Source organism: Glossina fuscipes, unplaced genomic scaffold (genome assembly GCF_014805625.2).
Source record: "Glossina fuscipes isolate IAEA_lab_2018 unplaced genomic scaffold, Yale_Gfus_2 1, whole genome shotgun sequence".
Lineage (NCBI taxonomy): Eukaryota > Metazoa > Arthropoda > Insecta > Diptera > Glossinidae > Glossina > Glossina fuscipes.
In genome coordinates, this window is record NW_023998415.1 from 26,456,493 (window position 1) to 26,474,587 (window position 18,095).

The 18,095-nt window shown below is 32.6% G+C and overlaps 3 protein-coding genes across 9 annotated transcripts in view; 1 reads left to right on the plus strand and 2 right to left on the minus strand.

Annotated features, from left to right (window-relative positions):
* Positions 1-7,681, minus strand: part of LOC119632713 (phosphatidylinositol 4-phosphate 3-kinase C2 domain-containing subunit beta) — a 22,714-nt gene extending 15,033 nt beyond the window's left edge. Inside the window, exons 1-3 of one of the 3 annotated variants that reach the window (XM_038025778.1) lie at positions 7,594-7,681; positions 4,283-5,412; positions 4,142-4,197 (exon numbers count right to left, since the gene is read on the minus strand). In XM_038025778.1, coding sequence (XP_037881706.1) covers positions 4,142-4,197; positions 4,283-5,322 — 1,096 coding nt within the window. In that variant the 5' untranslated portion in view covers positions 5,323-5,412; positions 7,594-7,681. Of the gene's footprint in view, positions 1-4,141; positions 4,198-4,282; positions 5,413-6,801; positions 7,257-7,593 lie in introns of those variants that run through there. The other 2 variants (XM_038025776.1, XM_038025777.1) reach the window with 2 other exon arrangements.
* On the plus strand, positions 6,498-15,298 carry LOC119632717 (dysbindin protein homolog). Of its 5 annotated transcripts, none has more exons than XM_038025783.1 (5): positions 6,498-6,521; positions 12,237-12,357; positions 12,429-12,858; positions 14,760-14,921; positions 14,972-15,298. In XM_038025783.1, exons 2-5 carry the CDS (start codon positions 12,253-12,255, stop codon positions 15,067-15,069), a joined length of 795 nt encoding a protein of 264 aa, XP_037881711.1. In that variant the 5' UTR covers positions 6,498-6,521; positions 12,237-12,252; the 3' UTR covers positions 15,070-15,298. The 5 variants fall into 5 exon arrangements, with proteins under 5 accessions (XP_037881711.1, XP_037881710.1, XP_037881709.1 ...); XM_038025782.1 differs by lacking the exon at positions 6,498-6,521 and adding an exon at positions 11,920-12,064 and having other exon boundaries at positions 12,211-12,357; positions 14,972-15,297; XM_038025781.1 differs by lacking the exon at positions 6,498-6,521 and adding an exon at positions 11,920-12,064 and having other exon boundaries at positions 14,972-15,297.
* An 812-nt stretch (positions 15,299-16,110) lies between these two features.
* LOC119632715 (uncharacterized protein PFB0315w) lies at positions 16,111-17,680 on the minus strand. Its single transcript, XM_038025780.1, has 2 exons — positions 17,368-17,680; positions 16,111-17,309 (listed from the first exon to the last, which is right to left on the minus strand). Exons 1-2 carry the CDS (start codon positions 17,388-17,390, stop codon positions 16,328-16,330), a joined length of 1,005 nt encoding a protein of 334 aa, XP_037881708.1. The 5' UTR covers positions 17,391-17,680; the 3' UTR covers positions 16,111-16,327.
* Positions 17,681-18,095: the final 415 nt, after the last annotated feature.

Consider the following 18,095-nt stretch of genomic DNA (forward strand, 5'->3'; position numbering starts at 1 on the left):
AAAATACTATATATTCTGACTTCGTGCTACATTATAGCTCACCTTGGCGAAGTGTATACAACATAGTTTTTTCACGATTTGAATACGTCGAGATGCGGTTTGAAAAAACATAATTTTTTTGTTTAATTCGAAAAAAAAGTGCTGTCGAAAATCATCAATTGCTATCCATTATGCAAAAAGGATATGAAGATAAGAAATTATTTGTAAGCGACGGCAAAATCGAACACCTGTGGCTTTACACGCAACGAAAAATTATCTGAACCCAGCGCTTAAGAGGAACAGACGCAATATATGGATAAAGTGATTTTCCAATATGCCGTCACTCAACCATGAATTGCAAAATCTGTCGACGAAACGTTAAAAATAAAAATAGATTCGCTGTTTCACTCATTGTTTTCATCAGCCGTTGCGGCTTGTGATTACTTTTTCGCTCTCCGACGAATTATAAGTTTGAAACATTTTAGCGAAATACAGTTAGGTTTTGCGCGCAATATTACCAACTTGCCTAAGCGGTATTTTATATAATTAAAGTGTCCAAAATTCTTTCAACTGTAATAAAGAAATATGCCTTTAATATTTAATAGGGCTCCCCTTCAAATTAAAAATGATTTGGTTTTTTATACCTGTCACCGGATGTACATATATCAGTATAAATTCAGTATAAAATTTTGACTCGATTTTCATCCACGATTCGCTTTACAAAAATTAAGATAAAAAGCTGATATTTGATCGATTTTAGTTCGTGAACATAAGCCACATTTCGAAATCGTCCGTCATCAGCCTACAAATATGATCGATCACTCGTCAATCTAATCAAGCTATCGGTAAAAAAAAAAAAAAAAAATTAAAATGCACTTACCAAGTTTAAGAACTACAAAGCTAATACTTGGTATAAATATACTTTAGGCTTGTCTAAATGGCCAGTGTGGGAGAGCTTCTGGTCCACTAACTAGCGGGTTTAATATTTAACAAGGAATTTGCATGTTTTAGATATTGATTATAGATGATGCTAGAAATAAACGGTTTGCCGTAAGGCGTGTCTGACTTTATCTATCATTTTATCGCCACCAGATGTACAAAATGAGAATGAAAGAATTATTAAACTCTTACGAATTATGTATACAAAAATGTTTGAACCATTCGAGAGTTGATCCAAAGTTCTGGTAATAATATATATATAGTCCGACAATATTGATTAATACACTTTAATATACCTAATCGCTGATAAATAATTTTTTAAAAATTCAACCAAAATCAGTATGTTAATCATATATATATATATATATATATATATATATTTATATATTTCAAATTAAGTAAAAAGAGAAACAAACAAACAAACACGTGATTCCAAACGACTAAACAACAAAGAGTAGCAGTGATAAGAATATGGTGGTTAATATGTTTAAAATAAGGCAAACGTGATTATAATGCAGCAATAGCTTAATGATGAAGGGGACGGGCGGAGGGAAATGTTGAAAATAAACAATTAAAATTAGAAAACGAATAAACAAAAAGGACTATGTTCATAATACCGAATAAGATACGTATAAATAAAGTTCCCGTAATAATTATTACAAACCGCATCCCGTAGTAAACGAATGAATAAAACAACACAATCGTTACATTTGTTTTATTCGAGAACATTTTTAACACACAATTACCCAAAAAGATATTCATTCGGGAGTTGTTGAAAAAAATGTCCGAATATATTCAATTTATTAAGTTTACAAATTATTTTGAATGTATAATAAATTAATGTATAAAGATTTTTTTTTTTTTTTTTTATGAGACACATAGACAAGACCATATATGAATACTTTTTTACAATTAAAAAAAAAGTTATTTTAATGAAAAATATTACAAAAAAAAAAAAAAAAATGCTTTTTTTTTTTGCTTTATCAGACCTTAGCTTTAAAATATAGCGCTGCATCTTAACCATTATTAAACACATTAACCAATCATTTCTCTTAAATGAAAATTTAAAAAAAATATATATATATATGTATATATATAGAAAGAAAGAGAGGGCGAGAGACAAACAAAGAGAGAGAGAGAGAAAGAGAGAGGGACAGAGCGTAAAAAGAAGAAAATTGGTAAAACGCAAAATTTCGGCAAGAAAAATTTAACTAAAAATTCCTTTAAATTCTTCTACTGTTTACATGTGCATCCGTCTACGTACACACACGCACGCACGCATGTTTGCATGTAGGTCAGTAAATATGTAAGCATAATGAGTGTGTACAGAATGTGTATGCATGTGAGATTGGTGCGTATATGCATGGGTGTTGTGTGTGTGTGTGTGTGTGTGCGTGCGTGTGTGAATGTGAGTGTGATTCATATATAAAGAACTAGCTTTCAAAAAAAAAAAAATAAATAATAATAATAAATAAATAAAGCAAACTAATTTTGCAAAATAAACGTGGCGGTTAAGAGGGAAGACTTTGTTCAATGGATGATGTTAAAACATATACCTACACATATATATATATATACTATTATAATATATTCATAAGAAATTGCGTTATCACGTATATCAAATTTTCTCACGATCCATAATAGACAACTATTATATGTATCCATCACCGAGGTATCGTTGCACCAATTTTATCCTCCCGCTTACGACACCCAGAAAGGAAAACGCAAAAAAAAAAAAAAAAAAAAAAAAAATACGCATCTAAGTGTACATATATTCTTGATCATTGTAATCTCCTGAGTCGATTTAGATATGTCCCTCTGTGCATCCATCCGGCTGTTGGTATTGCAAATTGCTATTTATTGTTGCGGAAGCCACGGTTGCAAAAACTGATGCAGAAAACTTGACCTACAGGTTTCTTAGCAGCCGGCCACAGACCAACTTTGAGCGTGTGCATAAGTCATTGTTAGCACGAGCACTTCAGACAAAAAACTAACGTTACAACTTCCAATAGATACTGACCTATAATCCAGCCGTAAATATTTATATAGCCACCTAAAATTTCGATATAGAAATTACAAAAAAAAAATTATTTTCAATTTCTAAATTTGTGGCTTGGTATTTTGCATATCAAAAATTCGCTTTAAAGGGAGATAATCTTTCTCGCCTGTTACTCTTAACAATGTGAAATCATATGCTGAAAAGGAAAATATCTGTGAAAAGCTTTAATTTATTATTTTAATAATTATGAATGGTGTCGCATAGTATAAAGGAAATTAAATCTTTTTTTTAGAATCTCAAACGCAGAAAACAGAGAATTCATGGAGGTGAACCGATAATGTGGTCCGCGAACTTTAAGTGGTTCGAAAAGAAGACAACAGTCTACTCATTTGTAGAATCAGTTTGATATGAATTGGTGTAAAACTTAACAATCAATTTAAGCTACAACTGGATTAAGATATAATTCTTTCATCAGTGTTCGAAAAACATAGGAGAAGATGTTTGAAATCTCATGTACGGAAAGTATTAATCCTATCGATGCGTTTCTCAAGTATGATAGATCCCTAACCAGAAAAAAACAAAAAAAAGAAGAGAATCGAAGAAATGAGTAGTGGGTATTTAAACAATTTATCACACACCATGAAATTGGAAATCGATGTGTTTCTAACAATAGATTTTAATTTAAATAAAGCGCATTTAACTTTTTTCTTGGAATTATTACGATTTTTCTTTTTTTTTTTTTTTGGTTTTTAACCGCCACGACTAAGAGCAAACCACTGGTGACTAATTAGAAACTAGAAAATAAACATGAAAATGGTCACAAGTGTTTTTTTTTTTTTTTTGCAGGAAAACACAAAAATAACTTGTTATATCAACCGAATAATAAATCTAAATTAAGCCTTTTTAACCGGTTGAATTATTATAATATGGAAAAAATATGTGTTTTTATTTATTTATTTATATTTTACTTTTTGTTGGTTTATGAGAAGTTCTTTTATTTAGCTATTTATTTATTTATTTTTTTTGCAATTCATCTTTTTAAGTCAATCTTTTTTGAATTCAATCCTTGAATTATTTTTTATTCGATTTTTCGTTTATTATAAGTTTGTAGATGTCTTTTTACATTCTGCTATTTTCTTAGTCATCTTGTTAATGAATGGACTTATAGCTAATGTTTGTCAACAATTTTATGCTAAGAGTTTAAAAAAAAATTCGACTTCTTACCATCATCGTTTTCGTTTAACAAAGGATCAAACGCTTCCAGCACACTAACCCGAGAGCTGTAAAACAAATAATGCAAAAACAATTTCATTAGAATCTGCATATATATTTATATAACCATAGAAACATTAAATAGACACATACTCATCTTCTTGACTTAAATCGATTAAATCATCGCCTGAACGCGATTTACGAACAGGAGGCGTGTGACGACGTAAGCCAGAAGGCATACTCGGTAGAGAAGGGGCCACTGTACCGTTATCGGAACTGGTGTTAGCAGCCCCATCTCTAGTTGACTGATAAGCTTGCTGCGAAGTAATACTTTGATGTGAGAAACCATATGCATTCGAATAAACTGGTGGAATATTGGCTGTTGTGGCAGTAGCGTAAGTTCCTCCACTGGGGACGGCTGGGATTTGGGAGTAATATGAACCCACAACACTAGATGCTGGTGACGCCACGAAGCCCATTTGTCGCGGTCCGTAGAGACTCGCTGTTGATGGCGTTCGCATATTGTAAAGTTTTTGCAATTCGTCGTGGGTTAAGGAAACCTTTTGTTGTTGTGGTGGAGAAGTAAATGGTACCAACTGCAAACTCGCGCGTCCAACAAACGGCGTAGATGTTGCTGGCGTTGCAGCCGTAGCTCCTATATATACTGGATATATAGGAGCAGCTGCTGTTGGACCTAACGGCATTAAAGCAGTCTGCTGGGTTGTGGTTTGCAGCTTTTGTAAATTTTGTATTAACTTTTCAAAAGTGTTTTGTTCCGGTTTCTTTGATGTGGGACTAGAAAAATTAATTAAATCACTTTCCGGTCCCGTGGAGGAAGGTGGAGGAGTTTTTGACCTTTCTAAGGGTGTATGGCGTATAGTTACACCCACTTGTTGACGATGCGTTACCTCGGAATGACGTCTTTGTGGTAACGTTAGGGGTTTCTGGAGTGGCTCGTCTTGCGAGCCACCGCCCGTTGATTCCACTTTAAACCCACGTAAAAATTCTTGTCTTCTGAGCTGAGCATAATATTTATTTTTTGCTTCTTGTTGTGTGGCCTCTGAGTATGAATGCCCATATTTTTTCGTACGATTGTATTCATCTAAAGCCTGCTGTTCTAAACTAAGCGCTGTCGCTTTGGCCAAATCCTCACGGAATTTCTTTTCGTAATCAATGTCAGTATGATTAGACATATTTTTTTTTTTTTGTCGGTCTTATAAGTTATTTTGGAAAAGGCGTCAATTAAAATTGATTAAGATGAGGTATTCAGAAGCTTCGAGAGGCTAAAAAATTAAAAGAAAGTATCTATTAGGTGCTAGCAATGAGTGAGTAAGTAAAAATATCGCAAATTATTTAAACGGTCATTTGTTTTCAAAAAATTTACAAGAAAGACTCTTTTATATACCACACCAAATTTGCCAAATTTGAAGGTAACCAAACTTGTCATTCTGCTTGTAACAATTATACTTATTGTATGTATTTAAGTGTATTTAAAAGACTGTCAGGTTTATGAATAGAGCCGCATAATACGACATTATGGGTTTATTCGGGTTGAAAATTACAGAGAATCAAGGTCGAATTTTTCAATCTTATTTTGTTTTTAATAAATAGATCACAAACACGTACTATAAACGAAATACAAACATATCTTGAAAAATGTTAATATCTTTCACACTATACAGTAACATCTTTTACACAGAATATCAAACAACATATAAAAAAAGATCAAACGACAAACGAATGCAAATCGTAAGCAATATTTTTCTTAAGTTCAACTAATAACACGGGAGAGGTGTTCACGGCACAATGTCTCCTTAATACCCAATATCTACGGTATATAAATGTGTAGACGCATAGAGTGAATATACAAAAATATGATTCCGAAGATCTAACACACCTTATCCTATTAGTTAACTAACTACGAGACAAACGGCCAAAGCTGAAGGGATTTATGTTGGCTCAAAATTTATTTTACAAAATAAAATGGAAATACATTTTTAATAAAGGAAACTACAAATGTTACACAAAATATTGATATGAATGCCTTATAAGAATAACAGAAATACTAAATAATAAAGATGTAAAGATCAGCATATCGTAGATGGATATTATTTAAATAATGCTGAACACACAAAGGATTGTTGTTTCAATGCATTTTATCTAATTTGAAAGGCAACTACAAAAATAATTTCAAATGTTTGATTGTGTTCGAAGCTTTGATTTGAAAAAAATTCACGCGTGCCATTTGAACTGAATCGTTTATTACGCTGACAAATTCATACTTATGCTGTTTAGTTTGTTCAATGCACTTTTACCAATATTCGAAACAGTACGTAAATTAGTCTATATTGATTTATATTGTGGAAAAAGCATAAGCAAATAAAGGACAATTGTAAGAGAACATGTCTCGCAAGCTATAAAAGTTGGAATGCTTAAAGAATATAAGAAAGTGAAGGCAAACATTTAGAAATTTAGCGTTTGCAATGGTGTTAACAACTGATTATACAGAGAATTAGCTTTTAAACATAGTAAAAGGATTAGAATCAACAAGCACTAACCAATCTATATATAAACATTAACGATATAAATTGTTACAAAACGAGTCGTCTTCGCTTAAAGAATATTTTACCTTACAAAAGGCGAAATTAAATAAACCATTGATTCTCAATTACTTGTTTTCGCAACGTTGAAAAGATATCTGCAATGTATTCATCCATTAACTTACTTAATAACATGCAAACAAATTTGCATAAATGTTTGCTGATTGTGTTGGTTTCTTTAAGTTTGCTCTAATTTTTCCAGTTGATTAAAATAGTTTCACTCATTTTCCTATCTGCACTTGATGTTTTTTTAAGTTTTTTCATTCTTTCCACATAATATTTCACTGACGTCGTGCGTGTTTATACACACGCACACGATGACACAAATTATTTCCCTGATTGCTTTCCCGTTAACATTTTTTTTTTGTTAATCTTCACATTTTTTTAAAAGGAATTTACAATTTTTATTAATTTTCAATTTTAATAACTAATTATATTTCGGAATGTGAAAAATGTAGAAGGAGCTCTTCTGCACTATATAAAAAAGCCAACAATAATACATTGTAAAATACATTATAAAAAGAATGTACAGGGTTGTGTTCAATAGTAGTTACATTTATAAAGTTTTCACTGTTAGTAAATCGTTTGTTACGTTATTTAAAATTACGATATATCGGAAATATGAAGCAGTTATTATTTCTAGAAATAAAAGAACGGAAAAGTTGAGGAATATGCGCATCGTCTGGAGGCAATTGCATTCTGTTTTTGAAAAATTGGAATAACGGTAACTTTCATGTAAATGTCAAGTAAAAAATGTACTACATAAACAAAAAAAATAGGAATTTAATATGCATTTAAAGCGATATTAAGAAAAGTCTTCAGTTTTATAGTAGTATAATGGCAGTACATTAGCCGCTAACTTACATGCAGAAACACCTGAACTATACGATACGATTTGTTTTTTGCTAAAGTCAAAGATTCTGTATTCTTCAAGATCATACATTTCATATTAATTTCACTTTTAGTAAATTCTCTCTCCTAAAGTGAAAACACAGTTGGCGCAATATGCACTCTGCATACATTTTTAGCAAAAATTGAAGCCTTCTGTATGTATCTGAATTGGCACAGAGCACAGAGATCTAGAGAGAGAGAGAGAGTGCGTAATATGTAAACAAACAAAATGAAATTCATGGGCTGATACAATGATGAGTTATACCTTTTTTCGGGATGGGTCTTCGTCTTTGTTGACCTTTTAGAGATTTTGTGGGATTGGCAAATCCTATGTATACAAATAATTTTTTTCTTTTTAATTACATACGTAATCTATTCAAAAAGATAATAAGTAAATGTTATATCAAAATGAAAAAAATAGCGGAGATGATTGTTCCTAAAGGTGACAATATGACAATTTCGATATGATGTTTAAATAAATAAAAAAAAACTGTATAAATTAGAAAAATTCCCTGAAATTGTTTAAAGAAAAAAATTGCATTAATTTCTAAATAGAAGATCCAGTACATGAGGTCTTTTTAATCTTCTTATTTCATTAAATTAATTCAGAAGAGCTATTGCCGTGTCTATTCACTCTGACAAAATATTTTGAGGAAATGTGTTGAATTACCTTTTTGATGAATGGAAAGTTCAGGTTCTCATGAATAATTTTGCTGCTAACGAACCACGAGTGATTAAACAATAAGACGAAGGGTTTTTGATTATTCTTGAAGAATATCAATGTGAGAGTCGCTGGCTGTTCCCTGTGTTTTAGTTTTGCTCTAGGAGTGGAAGCAGTCTATTTAGATGAACCAGAGTTTTTAAGAAAAACAAGCAGTAAACCAGTTTTTTTATACGAGCTCAACATTTCCTGGTTTATTTAATTTAGCAACCGTAACTATTTCTGCACATTTCCATTATGTTGGAAAGTGACTCAATCTTAGCCTACTATTAAAAATTAATGTTAAGGAGATGAAAGCCTTAGTTGGTAAAGATTTAATATTTATTTAATATTTATTCCATTTATCCAATCATAACCAAAAGGTTTTTTAACGTTTAACTTGCTGACTTCTTCCTTGACTTCGGTCTAGTAGGCCAATTCGTGGGACATGGACTAGAAATCTAGAAATTTCAATATTCCTCCTGCGTGTGAAGTTCGACAAAGATTATTTGGCTGAAAAGTTTCTTCTAAATATTAAGAGAAATTTTCGGCTTCCTTTATGTTATTTCTGCACTAATTTCCGGACCAAATTCGTAAAGGAGCAATTTGACCAGTTGGTCATTTAAAGTACCTGGTTACTCCATAAGTAATGTTCATCAAACCTGCCTGAATTAATGTTCCATTCCAAATTCCATTCATCTAGAGGATTCCTGCTGTTTTGCTGCTACCTTCTTAATCAGCTCTTGTTCCTGATTATACGCGTTATAATATATATCGAGATTAATCAGAATTTCTCGGAGTAGGTATATTATTATTATTATTTTAATTTTAGACTAATGAATTGAATTCTTAGACTAAAAAAAAGACATTGAGCACTAGCAACACAGGCTATCGGCTCTAATTTAAATAAATGGATATTAGATAATAAGCTTAGTAGTATTAATAAAGTAAAATATTGCATTGATATTCTGTTCTGAAGCTGATTGTAGAATGTTCAAAGGGTTAATCGTTCCAAATGCAATACTTCTAGCCAAGGAAAAGTTGAGGCAGTCGCAGAGAATGTGCTTTATAGTAAGAGTTTGTCCACAACAGCAGATTGGGGGAGAAGATTTCTTCAGGATCCATTGGTGAGTTGCAATTGTATGACCAAGGCGAAATCTCGAAAATGTTTGGAGCTTGGAGTAGATATAAAACCAGCTTGATGAATAAGTTTTGAAAAATCTTCTAATGCATTATCGATATCAAAAGAGTTTTGAAAACTTAGATTATGGTGTAGATTTTTGAAAATTCCGTTACTTAAAGTCGCAATATCAATGTTACGATTGATGGCGTTATATTTAACGAAGATGTTGAGAAGAGTCGTGTTGAAGTTGATAATCAATGGAGTAAGATCAGAAGAAGATAATGTCATCATAACCATAAATATAAAGTAAATTATCGGGAATACCAGTAGATACAGCCGAGTGGGAAAATAAACTGCGCAAATTGAACTATCAGAACTATTGCAATTCACATTAATACCGCAAACTTGTGAAAGCCGTTTTCTGAAGATAATCGAAGTTTTCTATTTAATAGTAGCTTTCTATAGAAACGCAGAACTAGCCTGAAGGGAGATTGATAGTTATTAAATTATATCCATTGCATAGATCCCTTAAAGCCTGAACCTCACGAACATGTTTCTTGTAATGCCTCTCTTTTTGTCAGCCGTATTTTTTCCGAGTGTTCTCTATGAAAACCTAACGAACCCCTTGAGAGAGTGCCTTGGAGTGACTGGTCTATAGTATACATAATTTCCAGAATTCGCCTTACTCTCCGAGCACGCGAGCCTGCGACGTTATGTAATGTTTCAGATAGCTGCTTCACTAACCAGTTGCTGCATAATTATGTCTGACCGAAATATCAGTAGTATATATATACAGTAGTATATATATAGTATATATATATATATACATGTCATAGCCGTTGTTGTAATAAAGAACAAGTTTTTCTTGAGATGAAAACGTCACATAGGAGAGTTTGACGTTCCGCTTCGTCATAGATATGGGATTCAAGGATATTCATAAAGTCTTCATATTTAATGTTAACGAAATTCCAGAGAGAGACTGAGTTCATAAATATACAAATATGACGGAGTTTTTGATAATAAAATGTGTAGCTACATGAGACAACCCCGTCGCTGAGAAATCTAATTTCTAGAAGAACCAATGATTCTTTCTCTTAACCCAAATCCGCCCTTTAAAAGTGCAAAAAAGAGCTCTTTCGGAGATGGGCCATTCATTAGAAATAACATTGAAGAGTTGACGGCATCGGTCTGGTACAACGTTTTAACATTCCTGGTTCGAATGTCTATATACGTTTTTCAATATATTTCAGAAGATTGGAAAATGTAGTACGTTGTTCAAAGTTGGTCTTAGGCAGGACTAATGCTTTATAAATTACCAGTGATTTTGGGAGGCAATTCTGGTTTTGTTGGTAATGAATTTGATGATGTTATAGGCGGATTAACAGTCTTTGAAGGCTTTCTCGTTACACCCTCGAAGAGTTAAGCTATCATTTATTTAAGTAGAAGAGATTTCACCTGATTGACTTTAGTTCCTTTGAATAGAAATCAAGATCGGCACATGTATCAAAAAAGATATTAGCTTTTATCGAGGGATTACTCATAGCCACTGAAAAAGATGAGTCAGCGAACACTATTAAAAAATTGTCAATATATTGAGAAATATGGATTTTGCCTGCAACCTAGTTGCATATAGATTGAAAAAGATGGGGCTCAAGCAATCCCGATAATTGCTTGAGGCAAATGTTCGTAGATATGAGTTTTTGAAAGACTTAAGAACGAACTAGAATAATGTTCCAAATGTTTTAGAAATCCATAAGTCTCTCCTTAACCAAGAAATCAATTATCTTTATAAATACACCGAAATTAAGGAAATCGAACTTTTAAATCCTTATCAACGTTAAGAATGGGAATAACTTTCATATATCGCAATTCAAGACACCCAAGCTTCCACCGAGAGTACCCTAATTATGTCATACTTGATTCTGCCACATCCGGTGGCAATAGCCCGAGATGTTCTGCATACCCGTTTAGGTTGAAATGAGTTTTTTGTTCTTTCGTTATGAAATAAGTGCAGATTTATTAACATACAATATGTACTATTATATACCCACAATTATTTAAAATTAATTAATTGTATAAAAAATTTGCTTTTTTTTTTTTTTTTGGGCTGTTGAGTTAAAATGAACCGAACTATGAGAAATTAATGCTTGTAATAATTTGTTTACGCGTGCTTATCAACAAACGAACGGAGATTTTTAAAAAAATCGGCTGCTTTATTTTAACATTTTAGTTATTATATGCCGAAATATCCCTTGTTTATTTATATTAAAGGTAATAGCGTAAACGTTCTCCGATTTTGCCCAATACACGCTTGAATACAAAAGTGATACGTGATTACCCCGTCAAATTTTACTTGCTTACATTCGCCCATATGCTGGCCTCAACAGGTGGATGTGGTGGATATGTATACATTTTATTAAAAAAAAATGTATACATTTCACCAAAACGCAATTTAAGTTTACATATGTTTCATCAAACTTACACACGTTTCAGTTCGCATTTCTCTTAAGTGGTGTACTTTATCCCTCTTTCTAAAGCAACATGCTTGGATTTTATATTAGATTACTTGTGATCATTCATCATTAAATATAATATAATATAATATATATATATTGTTAAAGGTAAGCAATAGCCAAATGAGCGAAAGCTGTGTAACACAAAGACGTATTTGCGATCGATACTGGAAGAGTCGACCTAAACTTAAGAGCTACATAGTTTCTATTATTGCTTATTTAATGAGATTAGCTCAATTAATAAGCGAGCTTAGCATTTTTTTTCTATTTTTTGCAAAAGGCACTTTCACAAGAAAATGTTTAGCAATTTAAAGAGAAAATTAAATTATGCCATGCAAGAAGGTTTAACAGTTACCGAAAATCTCCAACAACAATATAGACAACGTGTCTCCAACTCAAAGGTACAATCACTAAATGTAAAATCAAATTTCATTAATTATTATTATATGAAACACTTAATTCATATATTTAGAATCCAACGAATAGCAGTAATTCTTCTTTGGTAAGTTCGATAAGTGAGCTGGGCGTACCTTCGAATGTTAATGCAAGTGCTGGTTGCAAGATTTTAAGTAAATACGAACATGACTGGCAGATGCTACATCAAAATAATGAGGAAAATTCAAAAAAAGCTGCTGAGCTCGCTGAGCAAATAGATAATATAGAGCAAAAAATGTCTAACCATCAAATTATTATAGCCGATTTATTAACAAGTTTAGCGGGCCTCCCAAATTTAACCGAAAAGTTGAAATCCTGCCAACACACACTAGTCGAAGTGCAAGAGCTCCACAAGTTGGTAGAAAGAGATTTCGAAAAACTTGAAGATTTATGCGAGGAGTGTGACTTTCAAGAGTTTCGATGGCAGAAGCATGTCGAGTTGGCAAAGTATAAACAGAAGAAAATGGGTGAGACAATAATCTGCTTAACATATTAGGTAAATGAAAAGCTTTGTGGATTTGCTTCAAAAAATTCAAACCCATTTTTTTTTTCTATTTTAACTTAACTGCATCAAACTGTGTGTGTACCATATCGATCGATAATCGTTTGTTAGTATAGCAAGCACCGAAATCGCCGAAGGACGAGGAATGCATTCATTTTCACGTTTGTAACGCCCACAAGGAAGCTACAAAAGCTTCGCAAAGCCTTCTTCTTCTTGATAAATATCAAATTCTAAAATCGATTTAAACATGTGCGTCTCTCCGTATGTGTATTGTCTAAATTCTCCTGGCCGCAAAAATGAAGCTGCCGACGTCAAATTTGGTAGAAACATTTGGAGTTCTTGTACGCAACTTGATATTGAAAATGAGCCAAATTGGTAAAAAGACGCACCTAGATACCGCCACATAAACTCAGAACATCTGTGTTTTCCAAAGGAATAAAAAATTAGTTTCTTACTCTTTACCACACACAGAAGACAAATGAACAAAAATTTGAACGCATATTCTACGGACGTTGCTGCAGTCAATTCAAATTTTATTTGTTTCTTCCATACCTTTATAACGCGCAGAAACAATGTATCTAAGCAGGTCCGTATGTTCAGAAAGAGATATTCCCGACAAATTTGCAAAAGCATTTGAAAATGGCCCAAGCTGGTCAAAGAACGCGTCTACAAGACCCGCAGGTCCATACAATCAAAATTGAAAATATCTTTACTTTCCCTATCCTTTGATCGTTGCTCATAAAATACAACAAGTGCACGATAGAAATTTCTACAAATTTACCTTGTGAAAATAGAAAAAAACAACCACGCCTACCCAATATTACGGAGTATGCAAATTTATATTTTTCCTTTTTTTCAATTTTTAATCGGATAACGGTAATGGTTATAAAGGATTTGGTCATAACCGTATATTATTTTCTTACTCATTTTGTATATCTAAGCTATTATTATCCCTTGAATGTGAAAAAGTGAATCAAATGCTCCTCGGGGATCTATTTTGAAGTTAGTGTTACGCTATGAAAAGTGTTTTATGCAGAGTGAAGCAAGCAAATGGTTCTTGGATGCGGCAAGGTCTGAATTATACAGTGGATGGATCACAACCTCTCAGCCAAGTTCTTCCAATTCTAGCGACTCATTAAAGATACGTCTCGTCTCGCATTGCCGTGATAATAAATAATACTTTAGCCTAATTGCTAGTTTTAATGCCAACAGTTGTTGATAATTGAAAATGGAATCGACTGTTTGGCCGGGTTAGAGAAAATCTGCTGCACGATTTACTTCTAATCTCATTACACCCAAGGCGTTATTCTACGTGATGTCAGTCGGAACTTTGCCACCGTTTGTGCACGATCAACCATCTTAGACCACAATCATTTTTGTGGATGACTATCGTATGTGACCCATTGTTTATTGCCTATTATGTTTCTTAAGCAGAGCTTGGCGTGTCTTTAAGTTCAAAACTTCAAAGCCGGAGAAGAGAGAATAGTCTTCTTTGTTTAGATATTAAGTTTAGAGGCGCCAAGTCAATAACAAGTGTGGCTTATATGTCCAGATTATCGATAATTAATTAACTCACCGTGAATGCAATGAATTATTTTACAAATTTTCGAAGTGGCGTAGTGTTTCGAAATTTTAAAACCTTTTTAAATCTCAATTATCATCGATTGAGTTAACAAAATTCTTATTGTTTTTTCTTCTTACCTCACCTACGCGATCTATGGCTTGTCACCTTTTATCGATCTTTAACCTGACTTGATAGAGTCTGTGCTATTAAGGATATGTGGCTCTCAAGCCGTCTATAACACAAAGCTATTCATTTATCTAACAGTTACATGCAGATCACTTAATATTTAATATATTTTGCAGAGGATTTAGAATTGTTCAGACAAAAATTGGTCCTTGAACAAGAACAACGTATACATAATCACGAAATGAAATTACAACAAATACAAAAAGAACGACAAGCGGTTTTTGAAGATGCCTTCCAATATGATCTACTAGAGTACAAACGAACTGGTCAGGTGCCAAGTAAGTACTGGAAAAAACAATAAAAATTAATTAAACCTATTCTACTATAGAAATAGATAAAGACTTAAATTCTGCCGTCACTCTGGAGGAAATTGTTTTAGATGATAACGAAACCAAAGACGCTCTAGAGGAGTTTCTAAATGGCTAACGACGACCATTTTTGCAAACCATATAATAACCAAAAAAGTGCCTTAGATAAAATGCCAAATACTGTGTTTTGTTGTATATGTATGTACGTGCATATAAAGAATTCGTTTAGCAATAAATATATTTTACACAAATTTAGTTTATTACACAATTGAAAATCGATTATGCCTTCTTAACCGACAAAAAGGAGGTGATTAGTTTTTATTATATAATGCTCCTGCCTCGGTTGCTAATGGAGAGTAAACGCCAAACGAAACGTCAACCTAATAAAATTAATTTAGAAGAGTTCAATAAAAATCCATTAAAACGAAGATATATTTTTCTGAAAGGGTAAAAAATATCATATCGCTTTAAATTACTTTCAAAATTTAAAAAAAGAAAAAAAAAACCAAATTCCAGGCGACTTTCATATATCACGTTTCTTATTTAGCGGTAGGAAACTTTTAATAAGTAATTAATTTTCCGCAAATTATGCTGAATTACATTCTAAACCTTTTAACTTTTGATTCAGCTTACCTTGGTCATGAAACAACAGGTGACGATCAACTTTCTCCCAATTCTACTGGTAATTGAAATAATCCTATGAGTAATTGATGAAAAGCGAGTGGTTAATAATGAACTATACCTGAAGAGATTCAGTTTCTTGGTACGTGAAGAAGCATTTACTCATTTATTAACATTATTGATGGACATCTGTGGATAAGTCAGGTGGCATAGAAAACTATAAAAAATCTTGAATAGCAATTTACGGAGACCTTCACATACACCTTTTAAAACGCTTTCCAGGAATCAATGCAGAGGTCACGCAATATGGTATGGACGACGACCCAATATGGAACATATAAACCATCGGAAGGTGAGGGCTTATGCCCCTCGCATTTTTATTTTTTTTATTTTATAGTCCGCAATTGTATTCGTATTATCGTTTTGAACATACAAAACCGATATCCAGCAAAATTTCCGGTAATGCTCGTATTGAATTTCTTTTCAAATGAACTGTGATTCTGCCTGAAATTCTAGGAGTAAATATTTAGTAAATATGCGAAATTATTAATTCCATAATGAATTTGAAGATGAAAGAAAATAATATGAAATGATTATAGTAAATAATAGTCGCTTGATTACTCGCACTCGACGTTAGAATTAGTTCATTCTTCGATTCACGCGAACTGTACTTCAACTGTGAAAATGCCAGCTATTTTTCGATTTAAACAAAAGAAAATATATGTTTATTACCAGTTTCTCCTTTTTTGTACAATTTATTCTTGTGTTAAATCGACAATTAAAGCGTTAAAATTATTTTGAATGTATTTTGGATTTTCTGGGGCTTCGCCCGTTTTCCTAATTTCGCCTTCGTTCTCTGATCCTGAGGAGCTAGATGAAGAACTGCTTAAAACCATAACATCACTATTTATCCGTGTCTCTGTAGCTTGAACCGACGTTTTAGAGTTCAGCGATAAGTATGTTTGTTTATTTTCGTTTTTCATCTTAGCAATGTCCTTTAATTTTTCACTAAAACTCTCTTCGTCAGACGACAAATAAAATGTTATAATACCGTTTTCATCTTCTTCAGCAGAAGATGAGTTTATACTAACATTTAAACTTGTATCTGAGCTAGAACTTAAAGTTATATCAATAAGAAGATTAGGAGCGGAATTGTCAACCAGCTTTTTTTTTGCAAGTAGTTGCTCATTTACCAGTTGTTGATGTATCCACAAACGATTCATATGGTGATTGAACGCCAAAGTGGCGTAGGTAAAATTAGGACTGACATAATATCCATCGATGTTTTGCTCGCCTTTTATCTCTCCATTGTAGTACTCCGAGCGATCATTTACACTCTGATATTTTTGCTTTAAAAATTTCTCTTCTTTAGCTTCGCTATCACTTGTACTTGCTGAAGAACTATATCGTTTACGTCTCTTTTTTCTCTTTTTCTTATGTTTCTTTTTTCGTTGTTGTCGCTTTTCGTCACAGCTATTGCTGAGGACCTCATGTGCATCTCTGGTCTTACTTCTGTAACTTTCTCCACAAAGAATTTTTCGACGCTTCGCTTCGAGCTCAAGCAATTTACGTTGGCATTGCCTTTGTGTACGATCACTTTCTCTTTTATTGTGCGTGATCATGGAATTTAAAGTTCTACCCAAAAAGCGCTTATTAGGTTTAACCTTACGCTCCGTTACGCTAATCTCATTCTTTTTACACACATTCATATCCTTTAATATTTCATTAATAGCTTTCCTAATAATTAGAAATTGTTTTTAAATTATTCACTTAAGCACATTTTCTTAGAGATTACCTGGTCAACTCCGATTCCTCCATTCTAAAAACTTATCTAATAAAACATTTTCACACAAAAAAATTGTTTATATCAGCTGTTCTTTCTAAAAAAAGAATTTCTTTACACACAGCGCATACTAATGGCTAACCCATAGGAAAAGAAAACAAACATGCTTCGTTTCCTAACATGCATTTTATTTAATAGCACACATTACGTATTCGAAATAAAAAACTTCTTGATCTTTTTCCGCTATAGAGAAAAAAAGTGTAAAACAAAGCCTAATGTATTTTCTTAAAATAAAAAAATATCTACATAAAAACTATGCATCAAGCATCAATGCTTGATAAATATGTCCAAACATATTTATCGCGCCGGTCAGTAACGTTCAGTAACGCGAAGGACGAATTCCATTCCCTCTGAAATGGGAGAGAAGCCTAATAATTACTAAACTACCATAGCGTGTTGTATCTTTAAAACCGTGATAATACCTAAAAATACAATGACTAACCCAATACCTGTATGGATGATTATTTTTTTAATTTTTTCTTTTAATCTCTATTTGATATGATATGATTATTATTAGTTTTTTCTTCAGATAAGTTATATGCTAAAGTTGGTTGTGATTTTGGAAACGACAGCATAAGAACTATGTTTTATTATTTAAGGCTATGTTTTATCGATGCATGAAGGTGGCCTAGTTTAACTCTTTTGACTTTTAATCACGTCAATTTTGTCGTTTGGAATAT